This window comes from Monosiga brevicollis, genomic scaffold, assembly GCF_000002865.3.
Source record: "Monosiga brevicollis MX1 MONBRscaffold_18 genomic scaffold, whole genome shotgun sequence".
In the NCBI taxonomy this organism is placed as follows: domain Eukaryota; class Choanoflagellata; order Craspedida; family Salpingoecidae; genus Monosiga; species Monosiga brevicollis.
In genome coordinates, this window is record NW_001865055.1 from 267,810 (window position 1) to 279,148 (window position 11,339).

General features: G+C 55.8%; 3 protein-coding genes across 3 annotated transcripts in view; 2 read left to right on the plus strand and 1 right to left on the minus strand.

Annotated features, from left to right (window-relative positions):
* Window positions 1-3,551: 3,551 nt before the first annotated feature.
* On the plus strand, window positions 3,552-4,742 carry MONBRDRAFT_27231 (uncharacterized protein; the record flags this gene model as incomplete). Its single annotated transcript, XM_001747614.1, has 1 exon — window positions 3,552-4,742. One exon carries the CDS (start codon window positions 3,552-3,554, stop codon window positions 4,740-4,742), a length of 1,191 nt encoding a protein of 396 aa, XP_001747666.1.
* Window positions 4,743-4,849: 107 nt separating this feature from the next.
* Window positions 4,850-10,162, minus strand: MONBRDRAFT_35219 (uncharacterized protein; the record flags this gene model as incomplete). Its single annotated transcript, XM_001747700.1, has 22 exons — window positions 4,850-4,992; window positions 5,080-5,274; window positions 5,391-5,462; window positions 5,570-5,688; window positions 5,810-5,934; window positions 6,056-6,226; window positions 6,333-6,423; window positions 6,565-6,658; window positions 6,760-6,852; window positions 6,949-7,206; window positions 7,308-7,390; window positions 7,522-7,678; window positions 7,847-7,921; window positions 8,054-8,290; window positions 8,397-8,476; window positions 8,574-8,705; window positions 8,834-8,923; window positions 9,018-9,117; window positions 9,249-9,398; window positions 9,481-9,563; window positions 9,693-9,867; window positions 9,974-10,162. The coding sequence occupies 22 exons, from the start codon at window positions 10,160-10,162 to the stop codon at window positions 4,939-4,941; spliced, it is 2,823 nt and encodes a 940-aa protein (XP_001747752.1). The 3' UTR covers window positions 4,850-4,938.
* Window positions 10,163-10,922: 760 nt separating this feature from the next.
* Window positions 10,923-11,339, plus strand: part of MONBRDRAFT_9939 (uncharacterized protein) — a gene marked incomplete at both ends in the record, with an annotated part of 10,798 nt that continues 10,381 nt past the window's right edge. Inside the window, one exon of the mRNA XM_001747615.1 lies at window positions 10,923-11,087. Within this exon, the coding sequence (XP_001747667.1) occupies window positions 10,923-11,087 (165 nt within the window). The remainder of the gene's footprint in view (window positions 11,088-11,339) is intronic.

Sequence of the window (11,339 nt, forward strand, 5' to 3'; positions counted from 1 at the left end):
TTGTCCTTTGCGATGAGGTCATTTCAGGAGCTGCCAGGGGACCACCGATTCATCTTTTCAATGAGCAACTCAACTCTCTGAACTCGGAGGAATGAAGGGTGTGTGGATAGCAGATGTTAGAATACAACAAGGCTCAGGCCAAGGCCAGCCCCAATGCCGAGCCCAAGACAAAGAATGGCCATAAGCACGGCCAGCTTAACGGGGTGAGAGGCAGCCCATAAACGCAACGTCAAGCCGTCCCGGCGACAGCAGCAGCATGGGCCATGGCAGCATCCGGATTCGTCATTCAAGTCGAGGTATTCATCACCGGCCGCAGCAGCCTCCAGATCTTCTTCTCCACGTCGCTTGCCCCGCTTGCACCGCTTATGCTTGCCCGGTCCTGCAGCCAGGCGAGTATCCGAGGTCTTGCTCGGAGGTGTCATCAGCTCAATGTCATCCGTGCTGGCATCGGCATCAAAGTGCAGGCCACCAATGACCACCTCTCGACCGCGTTGGGAAGGGCGAACGAAGGAAGGCGACGAAGAGCCCTCAAAGGTCGAGGTTGGCCGACGTGGTGGTAGCGGGACAGCACCCACACTGGTGCCGGTTGAAGCGTGACCATTCAACATCTCGGGCAGCGTCTCGTCAAACATGTCCTCTTCCTGCAGAAACCCCGTGAACATGGTCTCTGCGCTTGTCGAGGCCTAGACCGTGCACCAAGCAAAACCGGTGAGTAAGCAAGGACTGGGCGACAACTTAAGCAAGGACTGGGCGACAAATTAAGCAAGGAAATTAAGCAAGGACTGGGTGACAAATTAAACGCGGATGCTACCACGGAGGAAAAACTTTCAAATTCTTACCGCAGACAGGGGTGCGCTGGGGGATTCCACATCCGAGCCACTGGGATGACTTGCCCGGGCCGGGGGCAGCGTCGGGGGACGATCGCTGCGCCGTACGGCTGGCGCATCAAAGGCGTCGGCCGATTCGTACAGCTCCTCAAAGTCCTCCGTGCGCGTCTCCGCAACCATTTCGTAATCACCCATCGTAGAGTCTAGGTCCAGCTGTGCCGGGCGCGCGGGTGCAACAGCTTCAGGAGCAGCATACACTGTTTCACCGTAATCCATCGTATCAACCGCGTCTGAAGCTTCGTAGAGATGTTCCTCCGGTGGTGGATCCTCGTGCACGGGATTTGTGCGCCGATGAGGAACAGGGCTTGGTGCACCGAGCGAGATGGATCCCGGGGTAGTCGTGGTCGTTGCTGGCCCCTCACTTTCATTGGGCGCAGGTGTCACCGCCGGTGTTATCAGCTGTGCGGCGGCAGATGCAGGCCCGTTGGCAGTCTTGGCGGCCCTCTCGGCGGCCCGCTCGGCCCGGCGCCGAGCCTGTCGCTCGGCCAAGGCCTCCAAAACAGCCGCATCCCCCTCATACTCATGAAACAAGGCTTTACCTTTGGCTGCTGTGAGTGATGAGGTCGAGGATGCAGAGGATGCATCTGATGCCGCGTCGTCATGATCATCAGCCTGGGAAGTCGGCGCACCGGGCGCGTGTGCGGGACGAAAGACAGGTAGCTCATAGTCATTGCTGCCCGCATCGACGGCTGCAGGCGTTGGGGTCTCTCCGTCAGACTCTGACACTGGAATAGGCGGCGGTGTTCGGCGCCGGGGAGCTTCAGACACGACCGGGTCCGAAGGCAGGGGTGGTGGAGAGTTGGACCCTTCCGAGCCAATTGCTGCACCTTGGCCTGAAGCCCCGTTGGGGTCAACATCGACGTTGGGTACCGGCAGCGCGGGCATGGTCGTCGTCGTGTCTGTGGCGCCATCATCCGAGGCCAGGGGTGCGGTGCTGTGGGTTGCCGCCTCTTTGCGTGGGAGGTTTGGGCTGGCGGGTGCCGAGGCGTGCGGGCTGCTGGAACGGGAGCGGGGAGGCAACGGGGGCGCCAATTCAAGGCCTTTGTGGGCGGCTTCAGGCGTGGCTGCGGGTGAGCCTGGCTTAGAGGGTAGCTTGGGAAGATCGGGCAAATCAGGCAGATCGGGCAAATCATCAAGATCTTCCTCTCCTTGCTCGCTTCGGGGTGGGGGGCGGCCGTGGGGAACGGGCGAAAGTGCCATATACTCGGCATCATCGACCACGGAAGCACCGGTTCCCATCTCGACAACGTCGATGGTGGGGACAAGCAAGTTGCGAGGTTTTGATTCCGAGGCGTCTGGCATTGCGGACGCAGTAATGGTGTGACGGCGCGTGGACCCGGTGTCCCGATCGGTGCCTTCAAAGCGGCGAATATAAGTGCCCACATGGCTATGCGTGCGATCGCGCAAGGTGGCAGCTTTGGAGTCGCGCTCTGAATCGCCAGGTTGGGCCGGAAGCGGGTTTGCTTCCATGGCTGCCGCCCAGGCCGTCTTGTGCATGCGCATGACACCCGTGCCCGCAGACACGGGCACCATGTAGATGCTGTGTTCCGAGTCTGAGTCACTCATTGCACCGATTCAGATGGTAAGGGGGGAGCTTTCAACCCTGCGGCCGCTTGCACCAGGAGCAAGCGCGCGCGCGCATGCGCAGCCGCCACCACCGACCCAAGCGCGTCAAGTTGACCAGAGGCACAACGCCACCGACGGCGACCCGGGGACGGGGTGGTGGTGGGATCTCACACAGTCCGTGTCGGTTACAAATCCAGAAGGTGGGCGTGTCTCATTGCCATAGTCGCCTCGACGAGGCAGAGGACCCAGCCAACCCAACACCAAGGACGTACCGCCACTGATATCAAGCCCCGCCCGTCGCCCCGTCCGTTCCCGTCCGTCTCTGCACGTTTCAGCCTCGATCGTCAAACAAGGAGCAGCGTGAGCGGGTGCGTCCCCGTTGCCGCCGCCGCCGCCGGATGAAGAGAGAGAGAGAGAGAGAGACAACAAATTGCTTTATGTGTGAGACGCCGTGACACTCTTCATCTCTCTCTTCATCTCTCTCTCAGCGCGCGCTCTCTCTCTCTCTCTCTCTCTCTAAATCTCTCTCGATCTAAATCTCTCTAAATTAAATCTCTCTCTCTCTCTTTTGATTCAATTCTCTACATAAACCCAGTATTTTTATTCAAAATCTAACTCTTATCATGTTATGTAAACTACAATAACTATATTATTTCATACTACATAACACAGCTACGTAATTGCAGTTATTCGGCTCGACTTTTAACTCTTTATATATTATATAAACTGCAATAACCCCACTTTTTGCTGCAGGAAATCTTCAAGGCGCTCCAACTAGCTTCCGAGCGCGCACCTGTCGTCCCGTACGTCCACCTCCCGCCCCCCGGCCCTCCTCGGCATCCGTCCGGCCACTGGTCACTGGGCACTGGATGCTGGTCACTGGGCACTGGGCACTGGTGGCTGGTCGTTACAATCTGCTCTCTTTTTTTTTTCTTCTTCTTCTTGTCTGCCTTGTTTTGGTTGCTGATTTGGGTCTTTGCTTTGGAACCTCTTTCGCGAATGCCTCGTGTCCAACTTCTCACTGGCCCGACGGCTCGCTCGCTCGCCCACTTGCTCTCTTTCTCTGAATTGGCAGGCGGCAGGAGGGAAGGAGGCAACATGAAGACATTAGTATACCCCAGTCTGAGCCTGTGGGCCCTTGGGGCCGTACTGGTGGCCAGTGCTGCCACGGTCACCCAGCAAGGTCCCCTGGCATCACCGACGACCAAGTTTCAGGTCGTTGCCCCGAAAAAGTCCAACATTCACGCCAGCCCAGTGCTGGTCCAAGACGACCTCTACTTTAGCACCCTTGAACCGGGTTGTGCGCTGGTCAAATGCAATGCCTACACCGGCGAGGTCCTGTGGACATACATGCGCAACTCGTCAGCTCGCTGCGGTCTGCGAACCGTCCCCGTCTATGCCAATGGCCTCGTGCACATTGGCACTGACAACAACACCTTTGCCGCACTCGATGCTGAGACTGGACAAGTCGTGTGGTCCTACCAGGCCAGGTTCAACCTGTGCATCGACGGCAACTTCTACCACCCGTGTGAAGCCTACTCCACGGCTCTCATCGTGGATGGCCGACGCATCCAGGGTTCCGAAGATAACACCACCCGCTGTTTCGACGCCGCCACCGGCGAGCTCCTCTGGAATTTCACCGCCCCCAACATGATGAACGGCTCGCCCATTCTGGACCCCAGCGGTGGCGTCCTCATTGGCGCGGACGACGGTCATTTTTATCGCCTTGATATCGCCACTGGCGCCTACCTCGGACGCTACAACCACTGCGGTGCCATGGACACTCGCCCCGCCCTCGACATCGCCTCGGGACGCATGTATGCCGGCTGCTTTATCAAAAACGACAATCCTTCTGGTCACGACATCTCTGCTCTCGTGGCCATCGACACAGTCGCCAACAGCACCCTCTGGACTCGCACTCCAGGCGGTGTGCCCATCTACAACGACTACTATGGCGCTCTCTTCGTCGCCGGCTTTGACGGCACCGCTTATGCCGTCAACACCTCCAACAATCAAGTTCTCTGGAATGTAACTTTCCTCCCCGATACCCCCAAGCTCTTCTTTGGCCCCTTTGTCCTCGATCAGGTTCGCCACCGCCTTTACGTCGGCAACGTCAACGGCGTCGTCTACGCCCTCGATGTAAACGACGGCGCCGTCGCCTGGACATTTCGCACCCAAAACGCCATCGCCCACCAGCTCGGGGCCACCCTCTCCACCGACAACAACATTCTCTACGTTGGGTCGTATGATGGCACCCTCTATGCCATTGACCTCACTTCCGTCGCGTAAACCCCCGTGCTTTTGCAAACCCATCCGAAACTGACGATCGATTCTGCCTGATGCATAGCTATAGAGCGTATCACGATGCCCCTCGGTGGCCAATTGATTTATCTCATTTATGCATCACAACTCAATCGATTGGCACCGTCCATATTTTGCCAAGGGACACGATCGCATCACCTCGACGTGCCTCTCTCTGCCAGGCTTACAGATACAAACTGGGCGCAAATACAATGTCACGACGAATCGCCGTCACCCCCTACACACACACACACAAGCACGCACAAGCACAGGGCCGTGAACCAACTGATGCAAGAAAGTTGGCAAGACTGAGACACAAACAAACCTCGGCAAACTTGTTTTCCAGCTCCGTGTTCCCGATGGCCTTGGCTGCAGCAATCATCTGCTTCAACAGCTCTTCCAGCCGACGCATGGCACGGATGATACTACCCTCGAACATGTCCGTCTTCTCACAAATCTCGGAAAACTTGCGTCCTTGAGCCCAGTCATGCACCACCTCCAGCATTTCCACTGGGAATTGCTACAGCAGTCAATCCCATCCCCGAGGTCAGGCACATGCACTCGACACTCCAGCCTCAAAACACGTGATCCAATACCATGGATGCTTCAATGACACGTGCATGTGCACGCGCGTACCTCGGCGTAGCTCTGCATGTCCACATCCAGCTTGGTGTCAATCGACACGCGAGCAATTCGCCGTGCATTTTCCTGCAGCCCCCCGGCAAAACGGGAGCGGGTCAGTTCCGCTGCTGCAGAAGCATTTGCCAATGTTGCCCAGTGCAATGCCGTCCGGTGCAAGGCCACCCGAAGCTTACCTGTACTTGATTGAGCGTGTTGGTGAGATCCTTCTCAACTGGTGACTTTTCCTTTTCCTTCTCCTTGCTATTGGCTGTGCCGAGGATAAAGATGGATAGCAAGGCCACGCTGTGCGCCACTTTTTCATCCGAAAAATAACCAAGGCAAGGACACACAAATGATATGAGCATAGGACATGCCACATGCCCGCACGCTGCCTCGCCCACCCAAGCCTTTGCTGCCACCGATGCCAGACGCACTTGATAATTCATTGAAAATGCCATTGAACATCAGTTCTGTCAGCAAAAGCTCATCGCCCGTGCTCACTTCACAGGCCACGCGGCCCTTCAGCTCAATCACGTCGTCATTCGTCGTGAATTGCAACCTAAGAGATCACCAACATGAGATCACCAACATGAGATCAGCACCACGCCCAGGGTCACGTTGTGACTTCCCGACAGGCCCTTTCAAATTGCTGGGCCCCTTTTCCGTCGTCGATCACTGACCGGCGGAGGACGCGCTTCATGTTCTTCAGCTCATCCAGCTGCTGAATGCTGTGACTCTGCTTGAGGTCCTTCTTGAGCGAGGACACAAGCTCGCGCAGGCGCACCTTGGTCACAAACAAGGCCATCATGTCATCGCGCTTCTCACTCTCATGCAACGCATGGGCAAAAAGACTGCGCAAAATCACCATTAATGAGCCGCGATAGGGCAGGAACAAGCGATGCAACATCAGCGACACCAAGTCAGCGCAACACGCATGAACAAGAAAAAGGCACCAACCGCGTCTCCAAAGTCTGGATCTTGCCCACAAGGCCGCGCGCATAGTCGGTGGAAATTTTCATATCCTCAATCGGGTCCAACAAAGGCAACCCTATTCAAATTTGGACCAGCTGTGAGCACGACCATGTCGACAGTGTCCGCACCCCTGATCTGTGATCTCACGGCCAAATCTCGTTTGCGCTTCTTTCCCCATCCCAAACACACTGCTTTCCCCAAAACCGCAAGAACGCACCTTCCGGGAAGCGTCGAATGGCCTCTTGCAAAGCGTTGAATGCTGCGCGGCGTTTATCAGCACCAGACAAATCCTTGGGCAAGAAGAGGCGCACCTAGAGAGCCATGATAGAGCAAGAATTGGCTTTAAACCTGGCGCGCGACGCAACGCGACAAATATCCGCCAATGCTAATAGGACGGAGGCAAGCAACAAACCTTTGATATCTGTGACAGCACTGGCAGCAACACGGGCGTCACCTTGTACTCGCCCTTGTCGGTGGGCGTCGAAATGGGGCGTGGCTTCTTGTTCTGCGATTACAATCCACATGTATTGGCATAGGGTCAGTAGGCACTTGGCTCGACATCTTGTTCCAAATGGCAGTCAAGTGCAAGCCAATGACATACGCCGGCATCCGAGGCCACGTGTAAAAGCGTGGTTACAACAATCTGCTTCTCCTCTGCTTGATTCTTGCCGTTACGCTTGCTTTTCACCGCACGCTCCTTAAAGTCCACCACAATGCCCCAGCCAAAGTTTTGCTCGCCGTCGCGCACCTCGACCACACGACCGGGCTGTAAGAAAGGAACAATGGTCTGTGGCTCCGTAATGAGAGTCCGCAGCTCCTCGCCGAATGACTCGAGCTGCTTGCGAATGTTGTAGTATTCCTGCCAAAAGGGTCACCACCCCATCAGGTCCCGTAAACACGGCGAGGCCAGGCCCTAGGGACCCAGTTTCATAGAAAAGGTACGCCGCGTTCTGCACCAACCTCGACCTTTGCTTCGTCCTCAATGACAATCTCATCGTGTTGCCGCTGGCGCTCGGCAATTTTAGCCTCGAGGCCCGGAATGGCTGCACGACACACACCCAACACCATAAATCAGAATCACAGTGAAGCAAGAAGAAGTCAGGACTACAGCGGCCGTGCTCGAGCTTGGGAGAGACGAAGCGAGAGGCGCGATTTACAGTCCCCAGAGGCTGACCTTGAGAATTCTGGAATTGGCGGAACGAACGCTGCAACATGTACTCTGGATTGACCTCCTCGACACGCAAAAGGTTGAGCACCATGTTGTACGTGAGGTGAAAGGCCGAGTTGAGTTGATCTGCCTGCCCCTGCAGCATCTGCTTGGCAAAGGTTGGCTGCAGAATTTGAATAAGAAAAACAAGGAAAAAAGGGGGTCGGTTGGTCAGTGAGTCATTCCACGAGCTGTAGATTCGGGTTGAGCAGCATCATGAAACATAGTTGCCGGCACGACATGACACGACAGCGGTCCAGGTCTGCCATAATGGTCTGAAGCTGAATCCTACCTCTACTTTTTCGTCCATCATCAGGATCACAATGCCACGATCATCCAGACCACGACGGCCGGCACGACCAGACATCTACACGATGGTTCAGAACAGCCACATTTGTTGACAAAAAAAAAAGATAGAAAGTAAGTGTCTCGGGTATTCGAAATCATGATCGGTGGCGTCTGCTCGCGAGCAACAAGGTATTTGATCCTAGGATGTCACCTGAATGTATTCGCCCGAAGTGAGCCAGCGATGTTCAGTGCCGTCGTATTTGCGAGCGTTGGTGAAAACGACGGTGCGGGCAGGCATGTTCAGGCCCATGGCAAAGGTCTCGGTCGCAAAAAGAACTTTGAGCAGGCCCTCGCCAAAGAGAATCTCAATGACCTCTTTGATCAGGGGCAAAAGTCCACCATGGTGAATACCAATGCCCTTGAGCAGCAAAGGCAAGACTTGGCTGACCTATGCAAGCGGAAAAGCGCCAGAGTATTCGTGATTATTGCCAGCAAGAAAGAGACCAGGTAGATAAGAGCGAATTTTCACGTGCACGGCGAGTCCCAGCGCGCACCTGTGGCAGCTGCTTGTCATCCTCGCTCAAGATATCAATGGCATTTTTGAAAATCATTTCGATCTGCTGCTTCTCTTCCGCTGTTGGATGCACCACACCATACACAAGGTCAGGGCAATCTGGACCCGATAGCCAACGCAAAGGTTTACTTTTTCAAGCGAAAGTCTTAACACGTACAGGTTGTGAAATCCTCCAGGGAACATTGCATGGCGTAAGTCTCGCAGTCACGCTTGCTGAAGGAGAAGACAATGCAAGGCTGATAGCCTCGCTTCATGATCATGCGCACCATAGAGCGCATGGGTGATTTGCCTGTAGTCAAGATGACCGAACAGATGAGCGCAACCCAGTTGATCATAACCCCCTCCATCGCGCACGCACGCACGCACGCACACACACACACACACACACACACACACAACACACAGCAATACACTGACCTTTTTGGTGCTTTGAGCGCTGCTTGTTGGCCGCACCCCCTTCTGATAGGCTCATCATGGCCTTCATAAAGCTATCTTCGCGGAATGCACCTATGGGATGTGCCGTTGAGAATGGTCAGACGGGCGTGTGTGCACACACGAGTGATCTATTTCGCTGAAGCATGACCCAAAGATCTTGCCATACCGGTTTCATCGACAACCAAGTGGAGGCCATCGCCACCCTGAGGGTACAGGTAGTGCTGCAGAGGGGTGGGGCGGTAGTTGGTATACACCACATGGCACGGCTGCAACGACGCGAAACAGATGGGATGAGTAAAACCAGACCGTGCAGTAGCTGTAGGCAGAGGCTTCTCCGCAGAAGCACGAATAAAACAGGAGAATCAGTCGTGGACTCTGACCTGCTGGTGCACAGCACAGATCCACTGCGCAAATTGAAGGGCGTTGGGAATGGTGGCGGAGAGGAAGACGTAGTGGACGTTGTCAGGTAAGAGAATGATGGTACCGCGCTCCTGGTCACGCATGTAGTGAATCTCATCAAAGACAACCAGCCGACTTCACGCATAATCTAGAAGTGGTGGCAACAAACAGTGATATGAGGGGAAGGAAAGGGGGGTGCAAGGCAAAGCGAAGGCGCGTGGGATACCAACCTCAGAGCCGCGGTAAAGCATGGAGCGGAGAATCTCTGTTGTCATGACGAGGCACGACGCCGTCGGGTTGATGGTGGTATCGCCTGTTTGCAATGATTGTGCATGTTTCAGCGCACACAGAAATGAGTGCCGCAGAGGTGCGTCCGTGTGATGTGTGCGGGACATATGGTCCGCTGACGATGATGACGAGTGCGGCCAGGACAATTTCCCACCTGTCATGAGCCCGACATCACCAAACTCTTCGGCGAGCTCGCGGTATTTCTGGTTACTGAGGGCTTTGATTGGACTGGTATAGATGACGCGTTGGCCCTCGCGCAGCGAGAGGGCGATGGCGTATTCAGCAACAACTGTTTTACCAGCCGAAGTGTGCGCCGACACAAGAACGCTCTGCGCATGCACATTGGATGTTCGGCGCATATGAATGAGTGAGGCGAGCGCAAACGGACACGATTTCTGAAGCGGCATGCAAAACCCAACTGGCCGTCGCACTAACCTCACTGCGTTCGATGCAACGAATGGCCTCCCGCTGGAAAGGATCCAGAGTGAACGGGTACTCTTTAGCCATTTGCTTGGGAAGTGGCGTGTCCTTCAAGGGGATGTAGTTGTAGCCCTGAGGCAGGGCAACTTCATGGGTGCAAGCCTTGGCTCCGGTAGCGATGATGTTGCGCGAGCCCTCGGCCATGGGAGTAAAATCCATCTTGGCTTGAGGTGCGGCTGTGCGGGATGGTGAATTGGAATGAAATGAGAGGTTGATGGCTCAAACAAGGCCACAGATTGACCATGAAATGGAACACGGGCTTACCAAGTGCCTGTTGACGCAGCTTGTTCTGTTTCTGTCGCTCAGCGCGAGCCTGTAGCACAAGCATCATCAGTGAGCGCGACACCAACGAGCAGCGCGGGGAGCGTGGGTAGGCAAGCACAAGAAAGCAAGACAATGGAAACTCCGTCCAGCCACGTGAAGGGCAGCTAGACCAAGGCGTGCCACAAGAGCTACGAGGCTCGTAGACTTATCGCGAGGTACAACTGAGGAGCGGGCTGGAACGAGATTACGCACGGCGGCTTCGGCCTCGAGAGCTCGGAGAGCACCATTGGGCTGGGCAGTTTTGGGTGTGGTCTGAGCTGGCGCGAGCTCGGGCAGGGGTGCGCTGGCGCTGGGTAGGGCAGGAATGGCACGCAGGCCAGCGGCATCTTGTTGCGGCTTTGTACGCTTGGGCTGGGGCTCGGGAGTGGGAGCCGCTTCCGAGGCTGGCGCTGAGTTTGAGCCCGAGGCTGGGGCTGGCGTGCGAGGGGTCTCGGTTGTGGATGACGCCTGGGCATCAAAGATGCCAAACATGTCGTCCAAATCCATGGCACCGGGTCGATGTTGTGGCACGTCACAACAAGGGGAAAAGCCCGAGGTCCAACAGAACTGAAGACCGCCTAGACACGATTCATAAGACGCGATGCTGAGCGACGTCGAGGTCCACACACGCTCTCGTATTCACATAAAAAAAGAGACGCACCAACAAACGTCAACGGCAGTGATCTTGGCAGCAGCAGCAGCAGCAGCAGCAGTAGCAGCAGTCGCAGCAGTCGCAGCAGTCGCAGCAGTCGCAGCAGTCGCAGCAGTGAGCAACCAGTGACCAAGGGGGGGCCCGAGCCCAAAGAAGACAGCAGAGCAAACAGCAGCAGCAGAGACGGCGCAGCGTCGGCCTCGTGGAACTGCTCTCTCTCTCTCTCTCTCTCTCTCTCTCTCTCTCTCTCTCTCTCTCTCTCTCTCTCTCTCTCTCTCTCTCTCTCTGTGAGCGCGTGTGCGGTAGTGTGACCTTTTATCACACTTGAGATGATGATTTCAAGAGTTGCTGGATGGAGCAGTGAAA